Source organism: Camelus bactrianus, chromosome 4 (assembly GCF_048773025.1).
Source record: "Camelus bactrianus isolate YW-2024 breed Bactrian camel chromosome 4, ASM4877302v1, whole genome shotgun sequence".
In the NCBI taxonomy this organism is placed as follows: domain Eukaryota; kingdom Metazoa; phylum Chordata; class Mammalia; order Artiodactyla; family Camelidae; genus Camelus; species Camelus bactrianus.
The window spans coordinates 90,692,867-90,717,731 of NC_133542.1; the positions used below are offsets into that span (position 1 = coordinate 90,692,867).

The 24,865-nt window shown below is 35.4% G+C and overlaps 1 protein-coding gene across 1 annotated transcript in view; it reads left to right on the top strand.

The window, feature by feature from the left end:
* Positions 1 to 24,865, top strand: part of UBAP2 (ubiquitin associated protein 2) — a 95,464-nt gene that overhangs the window by 8,877 nt on the left and 61,722 nt on the right. The window contains exon 2 of the mRNA XM_074363160.1: positions 16,865 to 17,004. Coding sequence (XP_074219261.1) covers positions 16,906 to 17,004 — 99 coding nt within the window. The 5' untranslated portion in view covers positions 16,865 to 16,905. The remainder of the gene's footprint in view (positions 1 to 16,864; positions 17,005 to 24,865) is intronic.

Consider the following 24,865-nt stretch of genomic DNA (forward strand, 5'->3'; position numbering starts at 1 on the left):
ATGTAACTACCTAATAGGCAGTTACATGTGGGCCAAATCTCTGGAGAGACATAAAGTCTTTAGCTTTTGCTTTGAAGTTGGAGGTAATTATTGATGCCAATAGAGCATAAAATTTCTCTGGGAAGAGAGAACGTGCTCAAGAATTGAACTGTTTTATATTTTCAGGGGTGGGAGAAAGATGGGATGCTGCTGAGGATTTGAGAACAAAAGAGAGCTAAGATGGTGTAGTGTCTGAGAAGCCAAGGGAAAAAGTTATGAAATGTGTTGTATGCCAGAGATGGATGAAAGAATGAGAACAAAAAAGATTTGACAGTTAGGAGGAGGTCATTGGTGACATGAGGAGTAGCATTTTTGCTGTTGTTAGAGTGATAGGGTGGTGGCAACCAGACTGAAAGTTAAGGACATGTTTAGTGAGGAAATGGAGCCAAGTGAGTGTATTCTTTTTGAGAAATGCAGCTTAAGTAGTCATTGCTTACAAGATGGAACATGCAGTTTCCAAGAGTAGTTGGAAGGTAATTTTTCTAAGCCTTTGTTTTTGAAATTAATCTGGAGGTAGAGAATAGTTGAACAGGTTTTTATACACTTGTGAGAAGGAAAAGGATATATGGAATATTTTCTCAATGTAGTGGTAGAAGTCCTTCTTAAGGAATTTTAGGTTTGTTATTTGAGTGAAAATTGAGCCTGGTGCGCAAGTGACAGGTGTGTTAACATTTAAGTGGATTGCGTGAATATGTTTTGAGAGAGAGATTCTTCAGGTAACTGATATTTTTTTAAAATTGCTTTTGGCATGAGTGGAGCAATAATGGTGCCATTAGAATAAAACAAATATGCCTTAAATAAAAACCCAAAACAACTCAAGACTTTATATCCTGAATTTATGAGGAAAGTTGAAAAACTGTAATGAAAAGCTGTGCGTCTAAAATACTTTAAAAAAAATCAGTATTTATAGTTTTGATTTATGATAATATAGCTGCCTTGGAATAGCTTAATAATGGATATACTGAACCTTTATAAATCAGTTGTGAAATATTTGTGTATTTGTAACAGTTGAGTGCCAAATGTTTAAATGGCTTGTGCAGAGATGTAAAAATTGAGAATAACTTGAGGGGAGAGGGTATCGCTCAAGTGGTAGAGTGCATGCTTAGCATGCGCAAGGTCCTGGGTTCAATCCCCAGTGCCCCCTCTAGAAATAAAATAAAATTTAAAAAAGTGAAAATACCTTGAAATATTTTAAATTGTATCTTCAGTAAGAATGGAAGATTTGTAATACAATGTAAATCAACTAATCTTTGATTGAAAAAATTTTAAAAATTGAAGATTTTTGAAGTTTTGTCTGTTGTGAAAGTATGGTTGGGATTTAATCACTTTTAGCAGTAATACCCAGTTTACTATATGAGTGTGGTTAGCAAAGATGCCATTTTATCCAAAAATCAAAACGATAAATTAATGTGAAATAATGGCTTAAAACTGTCAAGTGATTATGAGTTGAACTAGGTAATGTTTTGAGTGTTGTTGAGTAGGTGTATTTCTTGAAGTTCTTTTCACACCTTGGAGTTTGTAGATTTTCCTGTGTTGAGTATTGTTACGGCTTTTCTGTGCTTGAAAATAAGAAGCAAGAGTTAAACTGACATTATAGTTTAAGGTAAGTTTTGGCTTAGAGTATCGAGAATTGAAGATTCTTGCTTTTTTTTTTTTTAATTCAAGTGTAGTCAGTTTACAATGTTCTGTCAGTTTCTGGTGCACAGCATAGTGATTCAGTCATGCATATTTATACAGATATTTCTTTTCATTTTCTTTTTCATTGTAAGTTATTAAAAGATATTGAATATAGTTTCCTGTGCTTTGCAGAATAAACTTGTCATTTACTTGTTTTATATATAGTAGTTGGTATCTGCAAATCTCAAACTCTCAATTTACCCCTTCCCACCCCTTTTCCCCGCTGGAAACCTTAAATTTGTTTTCTGTCTGTGAGTCGATTCTTGATCTTTGTGACTGATTGTGGTCAATATGACTTGACTAAAAAGAAAGATCTGGTTTATTGAACTTATATCTTTAAGGATGGTGAGGTAGATTAACCTATAGATTGACACCTTCTTTCCCCTTTCTTACGGTCTCAAGAAGAGGAAATAACCCAAAGGGAGAAAGAAGGCAGTCTCCCTGCTTATTCCTTTCCCTATGAAGACCTCAGGACAGAGCAACTAGTGAGAAGTTAACATTGCTCTCATAGATGTTGAACTGGAGTGTGGGGACAGAATGGGAGTGAGAGTGTGAAGGCAAAAAGTTTACAAAAATATGTCTCAGTCTTTATCACAAAGACTGTTGTTGGCATTACATCTATCCTATTCTAATGACTCTTTGAGACTTTACTTGATTGTCTCCAGAGGATAGGTGGAGATAAATAGAGCTGAACATGGTTTGGGAAGGGCCAGGTCAAACTAGGGTTAGAAATAGGAGAATTTGAGATGGGAACATTCAGTTGGCAGTTTATTACTGCTTTTTGTTAAGGCCCTGGAAATAGGCCTTCTTTTTTCTTTTCTTTTTTTTTTTTTCTTTTTTGCATGCCTGATATAATGCATGCTAGTATTAATGGATGCTTACAGGTGGGTAAGGTTGTCTTTTAATCACTCAAGCTGGCATAGAACAACCTGCTGAAAATCAAGGAACATTTGAGGGCTTACTCTGTATAAGGCTTGGGTGGAAAGTGTCCCCTCCTCAAAAAAAAAAAAAAAAAAAAAAAAAGGACGGTGAATCAGGGATTAAAAACAACACAGATTTAAAAAATAAATGACAAGGAAACAGCTTGAAAGATTGTATTGTCCTTGGTTCAGAAATTCTTTTTGGAAAGTGGCCGTACTATGCTGCCCAGAAGTTGTGCAGATACATAAATGCTGCCACTTTTGAGAAAGAGGCCAAGGACAAAAAGGATGATGATAACAATGAATTTATTTAGAAAAGCAAGTTCCTAGGTATGTCCTGGGGTTAGAAGGTTCAGGCTAGTTTCCCACATTACCCATCACATGGTTAAAATAACTGATGTAGAATCAGAAAAGTATGCAGTTCATTGGTTCATTGTACTGTACATGCCAAGAAGAGAAGTATTGCATTTTAGAAGGCAGTTATATCCAAAAAGCTTGGAACCAAAACCATTTTGGCTCCTAAAGAATTGTCTTTCACATTCCCATAATATACCCCATTTCTCAGCTGAACAGTATAATTGAGGTGCTCTAATTATAATGCTACCTTTCTTTTACGTAGTAGTTGATATGTTAATGTTCTGTGATAAAAGCATAATACAGTCATTTCTCATGGATCACAGTGATGCAAAACAAATAGAAAACTGGAAGGCTATTCACTAGATGATTAACAGTAGTGATTTTGGGATACTGGAATGATAGGTGGTGGTTTTATTTTCTTGCACTTTTTAGCATTTTTTGGAACTTGTATGACTGTATGACTATTATGGGTAAAATAATAAAGGTGAAATTATGCTTTTTGCAGCTTTTTCATCTTTCAGTTTGAACCAACAAGGGCAAAATTTTCATCTAAGGTTCTTTGAGGGCAGTGATTTTCAAACTTCTTTGTGCATCAAGTCTTGTTTAAACATCATTTCTGATTCAGTAAGTCTGGGGTGACCTTCAGAATTTGCATTTGTGACAAGTTCACAGGTGATGCTGATGCTGCTGGTCCAGGCACCATACTTTGAGAACCTCTGTTCCAGAGTAGTGGTTTGACGTCCTGGCTGCACATTAGAAATCTGGAGAACTTTTTTTTTCCCTTCAATTTATTTATTTTTGGGGGCAGAGGGCAATAATTAGGTTTATTTATTTATTTTTGGAGGAGGTTCTGGGGGTTGAACCCAGGACCTCCTACATGCTAAGTATGTGCTCTGCCTCTTGAGCTATACCCTCCTGTCCTTTTTTAAATTGAGATATAATTCATATACCATAAAATACAGCCTTTTAAATTATGTGCTTCATTGGTTTCTAGTATATTCACAAGGTTGTGCAAACATCAATTCTTGTAGAACATTTTCATAACCTCAAAAAGAAACCCTCTATACCCATTAGCAATCACTGCCCGTTCTCTCCTGCTCCCATCCCCTGGCAGCCACTAATCTACTGTCTATCTCTGGATTTGCCTATTCTGGACATTACATATAAATGGAATAATATAGTTTACATATGTGGCTTTTTATGACTGGCTTCTTTTGCTTAGCATCGTGTTTTCAAGGTTCACCCATGTTGTAGTTTTGATACAAACTTTATTATTTTTAGTACTTGAATAATGCAAATAGTACTTCATTCTATGGTTATACCACATTTGTTTATTCATAAATCAGTTGATGGGAATTTAGGTTGTTTCTACTTCTTGGCTGTTATGAGTAGTGCTGTTATGAACGTCCCATGTGCACATTTCTGGGTGAATATGTGTTTTCCTAGGAGTGGAATTACCTGGTCATATGGTAACTCTGTTTAACTTTTTAGGAACTGCTTGGAGAACTTTTGAAAGAAATACTGATGTCTGGGTCCTACTTATCCTGATTTTAATGGAACTTGGTTTCATTTTTTGGAAGTTGCCCAGGTGATTGTACTACACAACCAAGGGTGGTGATGGATGCTGAGCCATTATTCCAGAGTCTGAAGCTTTGTTTGATAATGAGAAATTCCTGATGCTTCAGGAAATTGCATCACTGTTCACATTTGGCCATGGATAGAAAGACACATTTAGCTGAGTAAGCTGACAAACCTGAGTTGACTTTCTACTGTTTTCTTGGATTAGTGGTTTTTCTGGGCTCCTCCTTAACTTGTTTTACCATTCTGTTCGTTCCTTAGGCCCACTGTGCAACCACTGGATCAGAACATGGCAGGAGATAATAACATAGTTACCTAGTAATTGCTTTTTTTAAAAATTGAAGTATAGTCATTTACAATGTGTTAATTTCTGGTGTACAGCATAATGTCCCAGTCATAATATATATACATATATTTGTTTTCATATTTTTTCATTAAAGGTTATTACAAGTTATTGAATATAGTTCCCTGTGCTATACAGTAGAAATTTTGTTTTTTATTTATTTTTATAAATTGTAGTTAATATTTGCAAATCTTGAACTCCCAAATTTATCCCTTCCTGCCCTCTTTCTCCCGGTAACCATAAGATTGTTTACTATGTCTGCAAGTCTGTTTCTGTTTTGTAGATGAGTTCATTAGTGTCTTCTTTCTTTTTTTAGATTCCACATATGAGTGATATCATATGGTATTTTTCTCTTTCTGGCTTACCCTTTTTTTTTGAAGTATAGTTGCTTTACAGTATTGTTAGTTTCAGGTGTATAGCACAGTGATTCAGTATTTTTGCAGATTATATCTCATTATAGGTTATTAGAAGATAGTGGATATACAGTAGTAACTCCTTGTTGCCAGAGCCTGTGAGGAACTTAGAAGGTTTCAGAAGTGGAGGTTGAAAGCGGAAAGCAGACACTTTAGATGGGTCACTGTATATGGGGTGGGTATAAATTCTGAGGGAGCAAGACCAGAGAATAAATACATAGGAAGGTGAACAGAATCTAATATAAATAGAGCAAGAAAAAACATGAGAGTGTGTGTAAATGTCTGTGTTTATCAAGAACTATTGCTGGGTTTGTGGGAAAGCCATTAATATTATATTCTGGTATATGGATGATTTATAGAAATTCTGTTTTAATCTGGTTAGTCTTAAGTTTTTTTTTTTTTAATTAAAAAACTTTTTCAATTAAAAAACCAGAGCCTTTACTAGTTTTTGTCTATGGTGTAATAACCCTCTACTGAAGATAACGTCTTGGTATTTTGAGGGGAGTGCTTGTTTGGATGCAATCTAAATAAAAAGTAGTGTATTCTTTCAACTTTATAGGTCTTTGAAATGCTATATAGTTGAGGTACTCCTCTCCCCCGCTCTTTTTTTTTTTTTTTTTTTTTTTTTTTTTTTTTTTTTTTGAGAGACAGGGCTCTTAGAAGAAGGGTTAAAACTGGTCATGAATAATGAGGGACTTTTCAAGGGATAGGAGGGCAAAGAATGATAAGGTAGCTGCTGAACTAGGGTCTTGGGTAAAAGACAGGGTTTAGAGCCAAGAAATGAGCAGTGTGGAAATGGGACAGATGTATGGAAGCAGCTATAGGCAATTAAATATTTTTTCTCCCCTGACTTTAGGTAGTCTGAAAGGGAAATACTATATATACCAAATAATTTTTGCTCTCGTGTAATGTTCAGGGGTTCACTAGCACTCATCTTTTCCGCAGGCAGATTATATGTACAGAATAGCAGATAACGTCAGCCAAGCCTGGATGTAGGGGAGTTAACCTTGTCCACCAACTGCTTGAGGCCTGACCCTGCCCTCAGCAGCTGTGGAGAATAGAAATATCAGCTTGGTCAGCTCCTGGCATGCAGGACACAGCAGTTCAGCTGCATGGAATTGGGTCTCACACTAGAGTTCCTTAGCATCGTAGCTGCCTTACTCTCTCCTGAGTTGGGGGTGTAGACTTCCTCTTGCTGGCTGCTTTGGACCTCCCCAATCAGTTGAGGTTCTTAATGTAAAACCAGTCTTGTTCTCTGCTGGAATGAATAAATGGATTTCCTCTGCAGAAAAAGGTTGAGAATAGTGGGTGTTTTCTTTTAGAAAAAGTAAGAGCACATATTGGAAACTAACTGGTAACAAAATGTTACAGTAGAGCCAAGGGAGCACCAATGGGTATCTGAAAGACTGGGAAGCTAGATGAGATTCTGACCCAGAACCAGATATTTTGCATGAGGTGTGAGCTATGCAAGTGATGCCAACAGTGGTTATTCTGTCTTAAAGAAGAGGAAGCTGAGTTGGAGCCTCTTGTATAACTGTAATTGAATGATTAGCTTTGCAGCATAGCATAGTGGGTAGGAGCACAGACTGGAGCCAGGAGGCCTGGGTTTGAATCTTGGTTTTATCACTGATGAGCTGTGAATCTCTGTCTTAGTTGCCTGTAAAATGAAAGTATGTACTTCAGAGTGTTGTTGGAAGGTAATGAGTTAATGCTGTATACACAAAGCTCTTCAGCAGTGTCTGTTACATGATAAACAGTATACATTTGCTCTGTTATTATTGTCATTACTTACTGGTTTCAGGGTATTGGGAATGAGTCTTTGGTACAGGTGAAAGACCCCCTACCCATCCTTGCCAGTCTAAGATAGTCCTGGGAACACTGGCCTTAAGACTGAGTGAACAGCATCTCTGTGAGCATTCTTGATGGAGACTTGGCTTCTTGAACATAAATCGTGTATTCTGTTTTTAGTAGTTGAGCCCTTAGCTGATCAAGTAATTCATGTTGTGTGGGTAAATTATGTTCTGTTTAAAAAAAAGACATTCATTTTACTGTTTCTGAAATACAAACTTTTTTTTGTTGCAGTAGATGAGAGATTCTGCATTGTGTGAACCTCCTGGTTTCAGAGGTGCCCTCCAATGCTGACACTTTGTGATACTGTCTTAAATAAAGCCTTTTGGTGCTTTCACCAAAATTGTCCCAGTTCTCAGCATGTTATCAAGTGTTCTGTACCTTCTCAGAATGATCAAATGTGCTCTTGTTTTTCTTTTAGGGTATGCTGTTTACATAGTTTTTAGGTAATTTTTTACTCAACACTTTTTTTTTTTTGCCTTAAAATTAGGATCCTCTTATGATGACTTTATGCTTTTTGCATATGTAAACTTGAATAGAGGTGCAGGTAGCTGTTGGGAGGTCCATTTTCAGTTCATGCTAAAATTCTGGAACACTTGAAAACACAGCTGTTTCACTGAGGCATCTTATCTTCCAAAAGGTCCTTGAAAAAGATGGCAATAAAACATTTTCTAAAAATGTTCCTTCTACAGAGAAAGTCTTTGTAGTTTAATCAAGTTGGTTTATTCTGCTGGTTTACTTTCCTTATATTACAGGTAATTTTGGACCGTTCTCTTACACTTTAAATAATCTAGGAAGCTTTATATGGTATTTTGCTGATTTTTATTTTTAAAGAAGTTAAAAATGTAGTAGCAGTTCTTACCTGTGTTAAAAATCTATCACATCTTTAATTTGAATGAGGTAAGGTTGATACAGGTTTTAAAATTTGGTTGCATTGATTGAAATAACCTGGTGCTTCCTGCCACTCAAGAACCTGAGATGTGTATGTTTGAGTTTCTACTGGATTATTTTTAGAATCTCTTGCTCTTGTCTGTTTCTATTCTAAGAATTCTCTTGGAACCTGTTCCAGGGTAGTAGTTCTTAGGGGTGGAGAGTGATAGAGGGGATGGAACACAAGTGTAAACTGAATTCCTATGGTCTGGCAACTGGGTGAAGCACTCTTATTTACTATACATAGTTCTTTTTCCAGAAAAGGGAACACAGAATTTCCCCAAGTGACTGTATGTTAAAGGTGTTGATTTTTTATAGTCTAGTTTCCATGACTTACTCACTTTCACAATTTGTTGTGGTAACAGTTTTTAAGGATGTTGACAATAATTTTGGTAACTTACGCCTTTTACCTTGTTGTTGTTTTGGTAGTGGTGGGGTAATTAGATTTATTTATTTTTTAACGGAGGTACTGGGGATTGAACCCAGAACTTTGTGCATGCTAAGCACGCGGCACTCTACCATTGAACTGTACCCTCCCCCATGTCTTTTACCGTGATTTATGAATTCACTGTCTCCAGAAGCTTTATGTAAAATACAAGAAAATTTGTCTGTTGAATCATGCATTCTGTTAACTTTATATATTTTCTGAACTATTTTTTCCCAGAGGATTTTTAGTAGCCTTTTTTCCCCTCTGCTTGTTCTGTAAACTTGCAGTTTTATCTTTAAAAGTTTTTTGCTGGACATCTTAAGCATTAAGGCATTTTTTTAATAAACATTTCACTGTTAGTGTGGAGAGCCATAGTGACAGAAAACAAGCTAGTCTGAGTTTGTTTAAGCAAGCATTCTTAGAAGCATGAGCTGGGGCCATCATATAAAAAATTTTTTTTCTTGCAAGGATCATATTTACAATATTTGTGCCAAAGCACTTTCGTAGTGACAATTTGTTATATGAAGTTATATGAGTATATAACCCACAGCAGTAAACCTTAATTAAAAGAGAAAAATGGCTATTTCCAAACAACAGTATTTAAATATAAAGTAAGCAATGTATTTTTCATGTTTTATAGAGCAGTTATTCTGGTTTAGCCATTGAATGGAGAACATTTATAAGCCTAATCACCTATTCATTATTGAATGTGGATTGAGAATTAATGATTGGAGTGGAGATTTAAAAAGTCTTAATGTTTATATTGATCAGTACATTAGTAAAATTTTAATAGTTTGAAACATAAGGGTTTTTTTTTTCTGATTGACAAGTGAGGATTTGGGTACATTACATCAAAATATTTGGTTATAATAGCAAGGCTATGAAGACAAAAAAGTCTTTTGTAAATCAGAAAACTCAGTCTCAGCATCCATTTAATTTAGCTTAAGTTTATTTCTGTACATGCATATTTTCATCACCAGATGGCACTGCTGTAAGAAGAAACTCATTTTGTAATATTTAATGTACCGACTTTATTTTCATAAATAGCGGCACTGAGGAATAAACAGTTAAAGCTGAGTGAGAAAAAGGTCACATAATTCAATTCAAAAAATGGTTTGGAAATCTGTAGGTAAACTAAAAATGGAAATCAGCCAGGCAGATTTTAATTGGATGCTTAACTTCAGTTACTTAGCATAGAATTATAGAGTATTAGTGCAAAAAGTGATTTTAGAAATAATCAGGTGACCCGTCTACTTTAAAAACTCTAATATGCTTTACATTTATATGATGCTTGATAGTTTAAAAACCCAAACCAACAAAAATTTTAAACTCAAAAAGGATGCAAACTGTGTACTCATATTGACTGTGAGACACAGATTCAAATAGAGTAAAAAATTTTAAACCAGCATATTAGGCATGTGGGACATTCTGGTTAATTGGTTATTTGCTAGTGTAGTGTATATAAAAGACAGTGCAATAATTTGCCTGTGTGCTTAAGCATTCCAGTTGACAGAGGACATATTGAGAAAATGAATAAATAATATTGGACACCTAATTCAGAAGAAAGCTTATGAAACCTTTTCTAACTAAAATAGGTTTCAGGGACATAATTTTCCTTGTGATGCCTGACGTGGTACTGAATTATGGTTAGTCACCTCTCTTAAATATGACACACAAGCCCAAACGATATCTAGAAATGCTTGTTTGATGTCATTTCATTAACCTGAGATGTATAAGATTTATAAATAGGGGAACATTGTTCCACATCATGTGAGTGCTTGCTTTGAGGGCTCTGTAACTGATAGTTTTAGAAAACAGAATTAAATTCATTTTTTGTTCTTTTTTAGAATTATTGGCTCTGTTATGATTTGGTCTTTCTTAGATCATTCTTAATTTCTAAAAGTTACCAGCTTATAACGCATATCATTTCAACATACTTATCAAATGTCTCATATTGGCAGCTACTGAGTAGTTAAGGGAACAAAAATGAGTTTCTGGTCTTAGAATTTAAGATTAGGAAGGCAAGTTAAATGTAGAAGTCATAGAGAGTTGATAGGCTAAAATATGAATTGCAGACAAGTACTGTAGAGTTCAGAAGAACGTTAATGTATAAACAGTATTAGGAAATATAATTCTAGAAGTCTGTAGACCATTTTGGAATATTTTAAATGGACTTTGATAGAAACATAAGGGCTGTTTTGGTTTCCTAGTATGAAGTTCTGATCAACCCTTGCTGCTTTATCTATTGGATAATTTTCTGTTGCTTCTTAATTCATAGTATTTCTTAATATAATCCAGATACTAATTCTTGTCAGATAGATGTTGATTAGAAAATTTCCTAGTTTGTGGCTTGTATTTTCACAGGGCCACGTGGCTTTTTATGAACAGAAATTTTTAATTTTATAGTTATAATCTTTGGAATTTTAGCACCTCTTGATTCTTGAGAAAACCATTACTGTCATGAGGTAAAAATTGCTTTATACTGGAATAAGAAAAAATAACTTTTTACCTGGGGTGTAGTAAAAAAATTTTTATTTGCATAAATAGTGACAAGTAACAATGACATGAGATCTCTTTGCAGGCAAGTTAATAGCTGAAGACTTCTGTGCACGCTGGGTATTTTTCAGCCTCTTTGAAAATTGACCTTTCCTCACACATACATTGCCATCTTATTGGAAATTGTATTTCTGGGCTTCCTATTCTGATCCACTGGATGGGTTGTCTTTCCCTGTACCAGTGTTGTACTGTTGTAATTACTGTAGTTTTGTAATCCTTGATACGTGGGCAGTCAGTCCTGTGCCTTGTTTTTTAAGGAGTGTCTTGGCTGTTGATTATTGCTCCCCCATGTAATTTTAGAATCAGCCTGTCAGGTTTGAGATAAAACCTTGTTAGAATTTTGACGGGAGTCAGATTGAATCTGATGGGAATCTAGTTGAGGAAGAATGATCATTTTAATTGAGTGACTGTTTTAAAACAGGGATTGTAATAATTTTTTCAAGGGCCAGATAGTAAATATTTTCTGCTTTGCCTGTGTTGTATGTAACTATTCAATACTGCCATTGTTTAAAAAAAAACAAAAACAAAACCCACCAAAAAAACCTGCCATTGTAGTGCAAAACCAGCTATAGAAAATTTCTTTAGAAAATGTTTTGTTAGCTGGTATATAGATATAATTAATTTTTGTACATATATTTTTGTTTTGTATCTAGAAGTTTTGCTAAACTTATTATCATTATCTGAAGATTATGGTTTTCTGTGTATAATTATTGGGGAAGTGTCTTTAAAAATATTATTTTCTAATCTTTGTGAGTGTGTGTGTGTCTTTTACTTGCCACACTGTTCTGTCTGGGATCTCCAAATCACCGTTTAAATAGAAGCAGTCATGACTGCAGCTCCTGTTTTTTGTTGTTTATTTTTGTTATCTTAAAGGAATGCTTTTAATATTTGATTATTCAGGATGGTTTTTGCTTCAGGTTTATGTAGATAACCTTTTATCAAGTCGAAGACAGTCTTGTTTTCCAAGAATTTTTATTTTGAGTGAATGTTGAATTTTATTAATGCATTTTCTTTATTGAGATGCTTCTATGATCATACATTTAGATTTTATTCTGTAAAGTTGGTGATTTTATTAAATGATTTTTCACTTGTTAAACCAGCTTTATTCTTGGGACATACTAGACATGGCTATGGTATATTTTTTTTTTTTTTACACAATGCTGAATTCAATTTAGAATTTTTACAGCTGTGTGTGTCAGATTGGCTTGTAATTATTATTTCTCCTACTGTCCATATCAGGTTCTAGTCTCAAGGCTGTTTCATCCTCATATTTTCTTTCTCATGTTTTGCCTCTTTCATATTCTAGAGTAATATTTGAACAATTAGAATTACTTTTTCTTTAATTATTTGATAATTATGAGCAAAGTTCATTGAGTGAATTCACTTTTAAAAATTGTAGTAAAATATGTGTAACATAAAATTTACCCTCGTAACCATTTTTGAGGTGTACAGTTCAGTGATATTAAGTACATTCACATTGTACAGTGATGGGGGTATTAATTTTTGAAAGCCTCGAGTCCACAGATTTCTAAAGAGAACTTATTAAGGAGCTAGAAAGTGTGAAATAGTGGAAAGAGTCCAAATTTTGGCATCAAAATGGACTTATACATCACGGCTCCCTTATTACTTTTCCTGGGTCTGTGTGATAGGTTTGTATATTCACCTATAAAACAGTTATTATAATATCCACGTTGCACAGAGAATATGATAATTTGGAGTTAAACTGGTTCCTGGAGTGTCTGATAATACTCAGTTGAATTTGCAGTTCTAAAAACTGAAGACTGTAATTAGCTTTGCTAGGAATGCCTCTATTCTACAAATAAAGATGTTTGTAATGCCACTTGACCTTAGTTCATTTCGTAATTCTTAACCTCCTTCCATAAATATTTCTTGACCACAGCATTAGCCCAGTACAAGTCTTGAGCATTTTTTTATTTTGTCTTTTTCTTCTCAGTGTCTCAGATTTATCCAGGATTGATTTCAGGAGCCACTTTTTAAGAAAAGCGTAAGATTAGTACACATTCTTTATTTACAGCAGAAATATTGTTGATTTCCAGGATTGTGGTTCTCTAGTCTCTTCACAAAGTTTCATGATGAAATGAGGAGTTGTATTTTTAATTTTGCCTGATCAAGGATAACCTTAAGTACATTTTAGGTCTCTACTAAATTCTTAGTGCAGGGTTTTTAGCCTAGGCTTCCATGGGCATTGAAGGGGTGGCATGGGTTGTCCATGCATGGGTTTTGGGGGGAAGGGAAAGGAGATGTAAACCTCATGAGATTTCAGGCAGAATTTTGTGTGGATATGCATATTTCTGAGGGGAGGTGCCCATAGTTTTCATCAGATTATCTTAAATATTTAATGGGCCAAAAAAGATTGAGTCAGTATATTAGAATAAAACACATCTTCAATGACAAAGCATTTCCACCCTACTTAATGGAGACACTGGGATTTGAATCTAGGACCTTGTGCTTCCCAAGCACACCCTCTGCCACTGAGCTATACTCTCCCAACTTCTTTCATGACAAACATTAAAGTGTTATTTTTACCTGTTGTAAGGTGGTGAATCTGGCAGCCAGGACTGTAATAAACTGGAGAAAGAGCATTCTTTAGGAAGGGATGTTTTCAAATATGCATTGAAGCCTAAAGCTTATGAGGAAGGCCCCAGTGTTAGAGGTAGATATGAGCCACTCTTCACCTGGTGACATCATCCTGGCCTTGAGTAAAGTGGGCTTTTCCTAGTTTAAAATTCAAGTTCTTTTCAGTGGTATGTTTCAGCAAGGGATCTATTCCTCTTAACCCAAATCTATCTTGATTATTCATTTAAGTTGTGATCCTGACTTTCTGACATTCTAGTTGATTTCTTGGTAACATGTGCCCCTAGATAATTCAGGATTTTTGCTTTCAGTTGGGATCCTCAGTGTTGCTCCTCAGTTCTTTTTAATTCTTTTTTAAAATCAGCTTCCTCTCATATTTACCTTCATAGCTGTTACAAACCTTTGCTGGTTCCTTGCATTCCTCCACCGCCCCCACCCCCTTATCTAGTATTCTCTTCAGGTGTTCTGTCCCTTACTGAAAAAGTAAAGATAGACAGAACCAATTCTTTTGACTGTCTTTCCTAATCTAAACATCTAGCAGCTGCCATACCTGCCCCTTTCTTTATTCTTCTGGACTCAGGAGAGGGATCCCCTTTTTTGTCCAAGTGAATCATTTTCCTTTATTACTGTCTCAGTTTAATGCCTCTAAATTATCTCCTCTTCAGCTTATACAGGTAGGCCTCTTTTATTCAATAAATATATAGTAACTAATTAAGCATACACCCCATGTTAGGCCCTGGAAGAACAAAAGTGACAGGACAGATACAGTCACTGTCCTCACGGGGCTTACCGTGTCTTAGACTTGCTCAGTGTACCTCATCCTTACAAAATTCTATTTTGATGCTCTGTATCTCCTCCTAACTACTACCGCTTGCATATACTAGTTTGCTCTCTCCCTCATTCACCTTGACTTTTTCTACATCACTCTTTTAAAGCTGTATTGGCAGTGGTCACCAGTGACCCCCTAGTTGCAGAGTTCCAGCGGACATTTGATTCAAGCAGTGATTTAAAAATCTTGAAAATATAAAAGGTTTTGCTTCCATGTTGTTGTTGTTATTACTATTTTGGAAGGGAGGTAATTAGATTTATTTATTTTTTTTTTTAGAGGAAGTACTGGGGATTGAACCCGGGACCTCGTACATGCTAAGCATTCTTTCTTCCACTTGAGCTATGCCCTCCCCCCCTTGCTTCCACGTTATTTTAAATGTTCATTTTCAGCGTTGCTGTTTTTCTGGGTGTGTCTGACTGTCGGGGAAGGTTAAGGAGATGATAAGGCGTGCTAAAGGTGGGCTGTAAAGTGTGGTGTCTCCAGCCATGGGTCTTGTGCTCTAGAGACGGCGTTGTCTACAGCTGGATGTTGTGTGGCTTGTTTTCATAATTAAGAATTTGTCTCTATCTTGGCCTTCTGCCACTGTTTTGCTAGTTTAAGATGATGAAGACAACAGTTATTTTGTAATTTAGTACCTAGTTTGGTTTGTAGGCTCTGTACCCTAGGAAATAAATGGTTGGGACTCACTGTATTGCATCTCACTGGTCTGTGTAGAACCTTTCCAAGTTTTATTTCTGATTCTTAAAATGGGGATTATGCCAAGTTCTGTAGAGTGTTGAGGATTACAGGGAGTGACTTATGTGAAACATTTAGCTTGGTGCTCAGCACATAGTAAATTTAAATAAAAAGTTGTTGTAACCATATAAACATTACAGTTGAGTCATACTGCCTTTTGTGGAGGACTTATTTTTTTCCCCACAGTTGCCTAGGTTTCTATGTACCCACCACTGATTAAACTCTATACTTTATTTCATGTGCAAATTAACTTCTTAGAATGGTCAGAAACATTTTCTTGGAGGCATCTCTTTGGTAGCCCTCTGTTGTCCTGCACTGATTAGATTTGGTTGCTCTATAGGCCGCTGTCAGCTGTCAAGATACCATCTTAATCTTTTTTTTTTTTTTTTTTTTTTTTTTTTGCTGTCATTTGGAGGACCCTCCTGTCTCCTATGTTACGCCCCTTTGTTGTCCCCCTTGTTCTTGGCAACCATTGATGTTTTCTGTCTCTAGTTTTGTGTTTTCCAGAATGTTATAAAATGTTATAAAATGGAATTATACAGTGTACAGCCTTTTTGAGTTTGGCTTCTTTCACTTAGCATAATGTATTTGAGATACATCCTTGTTCATTATTGCTGAGTAATACTCATTTGTGTGGCTAGGCTATAGATTACTCATTCTTTGGACATTGGGGATATTTCCAGTTTGGGTGGATTGTTAATAAAATTGCTATGAATATTCAGATTATTTTTAAGAAAAGTGGCCTGTGACCATCCCAAGCTAGAATAAGTATTTGTTGAATAAATAAAGGAAAATTACATGCACAGTTGTTTTTGTCTCTTTGGAATATTTAGTGTTTATAAATGGTTTTTGCCTTAAGTTATAGCTTGCTGCTGGACATCACATTTTGAATTAGGTTATTGCTAGTAAAATCTTGGCTGGACGTAATGTTGACTTTGGGTTCAAATACCAACTGCAAATGGGAAGAGGTAGATAAAACTACATGTAGGAAAAAAAAAATACTACATGTAGTAGTAACTACATACAGTTGTTCCTTGGTATCTACACAAGATTGGTTCCAGTACCTGCCTTGGATTCCAAAATCCATGGATGCTCATGTCCCTTACAAAAATGCCATGATATTTGCATATAACTTTACACACATCCTCCTGTGTACATTAAATCATCTCTAGGTTACTTATAATACCTAATACAATGTAAATGCCTTGTAAATAATTTTTATAGCATGGCAGATTTGAAGTTTTGCTTTTTGGAACTTTCTGAAAAAAGTATTTCCCAATATTTTTGATCTGCGGTTAGTTGAACCTGTGGAGGCAGAACCTGTGGATTTGGAGGGCTGACAATATAGGGGTAAAGTAATGGCTGGTTAAAATTGGTGATAGTTGATACTTTATTGTTTAGAGTTGCTATAATCATAAACATAGACATTTAGATTGCATAAGTAAAACTGGCTTCAAAGCTTCCAGGACAATCTAAAATTCTAATGGATTGTTTTCTTGAGAATTTACACTCTAGGACACCTTTATGTTTTATCACGTTTCCTCCTTATCCCTGAATTTTATCCTTGCTGTTTTCTGCGATTTCAGAGTTTTGCTTACCATGCTTCCTCTCTTGCAGACTTTCTATTTTGTGCATACATTATTTTGTATATACTGTATATGATGACTTCAGTGAGCAGTGACCGTTCCAGAAGTGCTCGGGAAAAAACACAGATTTCAGCGACACAGGCAACACAGCTACAGAAGCAAGTGGTACAGGTAAGTCTTTATGGAACTCTGCTTTGCTTTGTTCAGAATTACAGAAATTAAGGGGACACATATGCTTCAATGTTCTCCTTTGTAGGAAAGTTTAGAGTTTTGAAACTTGTTTTTGGAAAGTAGGTAGTATGTGATAGGGAAGAGGAGATACTGATTCAGGTACAGTTGGATGTTCTTCCTTAACTATTTAGTCCTGACTTTTTTCTCCTATCTGTTAGCATCTAGACCATCTCTGTTTCTTTATTATTTATCTAGATATGTCCCTGTAATGTTAATGTGAAAATCCCAAGTACATGGAGAAGTAATACTCTGAAGTAGAGAAATACCTGAATTATGACAGACTTAAAAAAGCTGCCTTTTCTTCCGTGCATCATTACTTGGGAAAAGTGTTTTAATCTTAGAATGGCTTTTGAAGAGCAAAATCCAGCTGTATAAAATACTTAATGTTAAATAGTCCCTCCTTTGCAGTTTTTTTTGTATTATTTTAAATGAAGTGAGACAATCCAAGTAAAATGCCAACTAAGCACAGTACCTGTGCTGAGTTGAGTGTGCTGTACATGTTGACCAGGTTGGCAAACCTTTTTACAGAGACAGTGTGGAAGTAAATGAATAAAGCTTATGAAGTTCGTTATGATTCCAGATTGATGATTTGACTTTGATAACTAATTACAGGTTTTTAAAATAATCATTCATACCCGAGTTCCTTGTTGATGTTAAGGGACACAGGAAGTGGACTCAACTCAGTTGTTGCATCACATTTTTCAGTATAAGGTTAGCCTTGCATTTTGCTACTATCAACAGACATCTCTGCTGCTCAGTGCTTGCTCCTAAATAGTGTTTACCCTGATAGGTATTTATTCACAACTGACCAAGAAAGATTGTCTATTGTGGGAAAAATTTGGACTTTTGGACTAGGTGCTCCCTTTATAGATGAATGTTTAAGAAAATGTTTCATGAATAGCCTCTTATCAGAGAAGAAATACAAGTCAGGAGTAATCTTGGGTGCAGCACTGCTAATAATAAAAGAAATATAAATTAAAGCATTTTGTTGTTTATTAATTCAGTAAAGATTAAAGATTAAAAGTGTACTGTTGGGAACATAAACTGTCTCCGTCTCATACCCAAATAAAGTCCTTGGGGTGAGTTCCGGAGAGTCAAGAGTCTCCAGGATGGAGGGAGGAGCGGAGGGCTCCTTCCCTGCCGAGAGTCATCTCTGGTAGTTCTTCCTTTGGCCCTTTGGGGATGGATGGCTCATTTTGTATAATTAGAAGAAAAAAGCTGTCCACTGAGCTTTGGGAAAGATTTCTAGACCCTTAGATTTCTAATTTTCCTTTAAAAAAAAGTATTGTGAGAATTTCTCAAAATGCTGTTGGTAAAATCGTTCATTTATCCATTAACTCTGTTCTGGAAAGTATTTCCTAAGGAAGCAACCTGAAATTGGGGGTTGGGTGTAGATGTTCCTTCTTCCACATGATGCTTATTGCCAAATTGCAGATATTAATGGTAGAGGTGTACAGAGTTACCCTGTCGAGGTAGCAGGATGTGAGAGAGGAGACCATGAGCTCATTTGAATCTGAATAAGACTAGGCTTGGGCCCTGAGTTTGCCACTTTACCAGTTAGATGAAGTACTTAAGACTCATGTACCTCAGTTAAAACAAAACAAAACCTTGTTTTGAAAATTAGAGAAAAGTTTCAAGAGTATAGACACAATTCCTGAATATCCTTCATCCAGATCTCTTCAGATGTTAACATTTTTACCATCTTTACTGTTGATCCTTTTCTTTCATTCAACAGAGGAGACACTACACACAGCTTTCCCCTTGAACCTTTTGAGAAGAAGCTGCAGATATGGTGCTTCTTTACCCTAAATACTTTAGTGTGTGTATTTTAGAAAACAGGGGCCTTCTTTTACATAATCACAGTACAGTTATCAAAAATGAGGAAATCAACTCATCTAATGTAATCCACAGATTGTCCTAATGCATATTTTTCTGATTGTCCCAATAAGGTCCTTTTTAGCTAATTAAGTCCTTTGTATTCAATCATTGGATTTAGGTGTCAGTTCTCTTTAGTCTCCTTTAATGTGGAGCTTCCTCTGTTTCATGACATTGACATGTTTGAAGAATATAGGCCACTTATTTTGTAGAATGTCTCCCAGTTTTGGCCTGTCTGATATTTCCTCATGATTAGAATTGGGTTATGCATTTTTGGTAGAAATACCATAGAAGTGATGATCTGTTCTTAGTGCATCATATCATGATGTACACATAGGACGTACGTTTGTTTTATAAACCAGGAACCAATTTTGTCACTTGGTTATCTAGTATTGTGTAGAGAGAGAAAAAACTCCAAGTTTTTCAAATGCAACATGAAGTATGGTAATGTTGAACTGAAAAATAAAGGTTATTTTACCAGCAAAAATGAGTCTATTTGAGAATAGCAGAGAATTGTAATTCAGAACAAGCAAGCCACGGCAAAAACTATAGGCAAGCCCTACAAAAAAGAAGAGGAATGTTATTTTATAGAGGGAAAGGAGGAAGTTGAGAGGGGTTGTCCTGAATGATAGTCCATTAGAGAAGAGTGAGAGTTCAGGGTAGGGAGGGTTTCTCATTAGCTGAGTTGCTAGAGTAGTTGATTTCTTGTATGAGGGGCAATATACATCTTTTCCAACTTGGATCTACAATGGTAATTTTTCCTGTAATTGGCCTCCAGTGGTAGTACATGAGAGCTTCCCCTTCTGGCCTCCTGCCTCCATTTTAGTGAGGTTTCCCTTTATTAATTTTCACAATATTTACTTTGTAGGATGGTTGTAAGGAATTAGAAATTGCATAAGTTACATTCAGTAAGTGGTAACTTTTATTCCTATTGTATAGTCCACATAGGTTATGAAGCGATTATAATGTTTGAGATTATGACGGAAGATGCCTTGTTCCTGATCAACTGAGAAGGGACCCCAAAGTATACTTACAATATAGTACAACTATTAAAGCGCTTAAGAAAAAGACACTAGTAGACTTTGTTAATTAATGCTTATCTCCGAGTGGTGGGTATAGGATGATTAAAAAAAAAATCCTACTTCATTATATTTTCCAAATTTACTGGGTGACAGATCAAGCAAAAAACATTTGGCTCCACTAGAAAAGCTATCAGTACATTCTTCATTGTGAAAGTAACTTCAGCTCATAATGAGCCAAGTGAATGGAAGAGAGATCCAGAGGAAGGGAGTTAGTAATGCTGCTTTTCTTGGCAAAGCTTGTTTTCATCTTCACAGTTGTATGGTGGATGTCACTAATGCTTGTTGTAGGGGTGGGTGTAAAACTTTGTTTAACCTTGAATTACCTGTTGAGTCTGCTTTTTCCTCTGATTTCACAAGCTGTACAGATCTCTTGGCATCCTAGAGTTTAGCCTGGCAACTTTCCTATCATACGCTTAATTTATCTTTGGTGCTTTGACCATCAAATATTGAGAGTAATTTTCTCTTTGACTAGGGTAGCTGGCAAAGGTAAAAAATATTTAAAGTTCTGGTTTAAAATGTTTTATATTTCATCAATTTGCTGTGCTAGTATTGCAATACTGCGCTTGTTAACCAGCTGTTAAGTGCATCAGCTGTGTTTTCAGTATGTCTAGGTGGTCTATAATCTCTTAGGAATAAAACAGATGATATGACTGAAGAGAAATGCAAAGAATATTTGAGTCATAGTATTTAAACGAAAAAGCTAAGTCTGAATAAGTTTAAATAATTGTTATTTACCTTACATATGGTAATGAATAGTGACTTGACAGGAATGTGTGGGTGAAACAGTATCAAAATGAAAATAAAGAAATATGTGGAAGCCCTAGACTGTTGCCTACAGCAAAATGCTGTTATTAATAAGTTCTGCTTATAATTTTTAGTGAAAGTCTGTCAACTTGAGTATTTTTTTAAAAAAATATTTTATAAGATACTTTAATAGAATCATGATGGGAAGCTTTGTTTCTGTAACTTGTGTACATTTAGGAAGCACAGGCAGTTCTCAGACAGTTTTTAAGTATTGCTGCCTTTACAGCTAATTATTGTAGCTGTTTTCTCCCCTGCCCTGTTACTTTAATTGACCCCACACCCCTTTTTAGAAGATGTTACAGCCAGAATCCCTGCCTTTGGTGTGTGTACCTTGTATTCGGTGACTTTTCTATATGCCATATTTTCTGTGTGAAATGTCTTGAATTAGGCACATTCTTTTAATAAACATCCTACACTGAATGACTGAGTTTCTACAACTGGTCTGCAGTTCACTTTCTTGGATTTTTTTCCCATTTATATTTTTCTTTTATCTTTTTAAAAAATTGAAGTACAGTTGATTTACAATATTGTGTTAGTTTCAGGTGTATGGTAAAGTTGATGATTCAATTATATATGTATTTTTTTTTCCAGCTTATTTTCCATTATATGTTATTCCAAGAAATTGAATATAGTTCCCTGTGCTGTGCAGTAAATCCTTGTTGCTTATTTTATTTTTAGTAGTTTGTATCTGTTACTCCCATATCCTGATTTATCCCCCCACCCCACCTTTTGGTAACCATAAACTTGTCTGTGAGTCTGTTTGTACTTTGTATATAGATTCATTTGTATTATTTTTTAATTCCACATATGAGTGATCTCACATACTGTTTGTCTTTCTCCAACTCCATTTATATTTTTTATTTTAGCCCCTGTTTAATATCTTTTTCTTTCCTCTTCTTTTCCTTTGCCCTTTCTTTTTGACCTTTTTCTGGGCCTCTTTTCTGATCTGAAATTTTTCCCCCCTAATATTTTATTATGAAAATGTCCAAATATGAAGAGTAGATGAAAGAGTTGTACAGGAAACACCCATGTACTCACAGTTACCTTTTTACTCTATTTGTTCTATCACTTGACTAGCCAGCTGTCCATTATGCTGTCTTTTTTTTTTTTTTGATGCATTTCAAAGTAGAGAAATCAATATACTTTCTTCTAGAGCATTTTAGCTTATATATGATTAACTAGAGTTTAACATTCATCTGGGTCCCTTCCTCTCTCTCTCTCCCTCTCTCCCTGCCCTCCTTAAGGGGAAATTTGCATACAGACATTTCAGGTGTATCGGATTGTTTTTTTCAGGATGCATATACTTGTGTAACCCAGTCTCCTATCAAGATACAGAACGTCACCCTCAACCTGGAAAGTTGTGCTCATTTTTTTTTTTCTCAATACGGACACCTGCTTTAGAGTTCTGGTGATTTTCTTTATGCTGACTGCTTTCCACCTTGCCTCCAACTCTCATTCCATTATTCTGTGTACCTCTTTTCATTTGAGTCTCGCAGGTTTCCCATGACTAATGTAGACTGCGTTCTCCCAGTTCTTGAATGTGTTGTAGTCACTTTTCTCAGTCTTCAAGTATAAAGTTACAGAAGAAACATTTCCCTCTACATCTCTTCCTTCTCATGGCAACTACACAAGCCTAGACCCTCATTGCTGCGTTCTTAGGCTGTTCATTTTTTAAATTTTTACTGAAGTGTAGTGATTTACAATGTTGTGTTAGTGTACAGCATTTAGATTAGTTATATATATATTCTTTTTCATATTCTCCATCATTATAGGTTATTACAAGATGTTGAATATAGTTCCCTCTGCTAAACAGTAAGACCTTATTGTTCATTAAGACTGTTAAAGTAGTGCCAAAGATCACTCGTTGCTAATTTTGTTCTGTACAGTTGATGTAAAACTTCCTGGTGGGGACAGACTCTGCTCAGGGCCTTGTCTCTAGGGAGATTTTGTCATTTCCAAATACAGTTTAGAAGATTTAAAAAAAAGAAAAAAGTAGCTTCCTCCCTAGCTGGGAGACAGCATGATTGGTATACAGGATACTACCTGCTTCTGGTAGTTAGGAGGCTTGTGCCTGAATAAAGCATGAGGAAATTACTTAGGGGCACCATATAGGGTTGAACTGGATTACTACCTCTAAGATCCTTTCTAGCAATAAAACAAACGCTACTTTATGATTTGATAATTTTTATAATAACTTTTGATCTTATAGATAATGCTTCATGGATGAATAATTTCACAGTGGTGGTTTATCAAATTGCTGTTGGCCGTATCCTGTATAATACTTTCAGTGTTTTTCTCAAGTTTGCATTGCAAGGGTGTGTATTTTCCTGTGTGTATGTGTATACTTTTATTTTTAAAGCCATAAGCTTTTAGTTGTCTTTCACCATTAGGTATAATGTTAAGCCATAGGTTTTTTGTTTTTTTTTTTTTTTTAGTTGACTATTAGGTTGAGGAAGTTCCCTTCTATTTCTAAGTTTTTGATTTTGCTTTGTTTTGTTTTTATCCTGAAAGGGTATTGGATCTTACCAAATTCTTTTTCTGTATGTCTGTTGAAATGATCATGTGGTTTTTGTCTGTTCTATTAATAGGTCATATTACATTGTTAATATGTTAAAACAACCTTGCATTCGTGGGATAAACTTAACCTGGCCAAGGTATATATTCCTTTTTATATGGTAGTAGTATGCTAGGGTTTGCTAGGATTTTGCTGGGGGATATTTTTCTATAGTTGTGTTTTCTTGTGGTATCTTTGCTTTTGGTATCAGGGTAATAATGATCTCATAGAATGAGTTATGAAGTTTTCCCTTCTCTGTTTTTTGGAAAAGTTTATGAAAAATTGATGATTGGTATTCGTTCTTTCGTTTGGTAGAATTTACCAGTGAAGCCATCTTTGCCTGGGCTTTTCTTTGTGGGAATTTTTTTTTGATGACTAATCCAATCACTTGTTACACATTTTCAGTTTTTCTTGAGTCAGTTTCAGTAGTTTGTGTCTTTTTGGGAATTTGCCTTTTTAGACAAAATTGTTGATTTTTGTCTGGGTTACACATTTGATGGTACATACTTGCTCATGACATTCTCTTACAATCCTTTTTATTCCTCTGAAGTTGGTGGTGATGTTCTGTATTTCATTCCTAATTTTAATAAGTTGAGGCTTCTCTCTGTCTTCCTGGTTGTTCTGGCTAAAAGGTTTACCAGTTCTGTTGGTGCCCACTCCCTCCCCAAAGAGCCAAGTTTTGATTTTGTTGATTTTTCTCTTTTCTTTCTTTCATTTGTTACTACTGTAGTCTATTATTTCCTTTTTTTTTGAATTGGAGGTATGCAAGATTGAACCTAGGACCTCCTGTATGCTAAGCATGCTCTCTACCACTGAACTGTACCCTCTCCTATTATTTTCTTCTTTAAAAACTATTTTGGAATTAATGCTTTGGAATAATTTTAAGATTTGCAAAAAAGTTGGAAAATGATACAGAGTTCTCTGTAACATTCAGCCAGCTTCCCTCAATGTTAACATTTTATATCAAATGTTGGCAAACTTTTTTGGAAAAAAAGGGTCAGATAGCCAGTATTTTATGCTCTGGAGGCCACACACAATCTCTGTTGCATATTCTTTCCTTTTGTTGTATAAAACCTTTCTTAGCTGGCACACCATACAAAATCAGATCCTAGGCTGTAGTTTATTAACGTCTGTCTTAAATAATCATTTGTCAAGACTAAGATAGTAACACTGGCACAGTATTATTAAATAAATAAAGACTTTGTTTGGGTTTCCCTAGTTCTTCCACTAAGGTCTCTTTTTTGTTTCAGGATCCCGTCCAATTTGTTGTCATGCCTCCTTAGTCTCTTCTGATCTGCAACAGTTTTTCAGTCTTTCCTTGTTTTTCATGACCATCACATGTTGGAAGAGTATATTTACCAGTTTTTAAAATAATTAATTGATTGCCTATCATCCTCAAAAGATGAATAATTAGTACTTAAAATGTATAATTATGAATTTATGGATTTAAACATTTGATTGGGTTCAGTTATTTCTAGTTACCCCT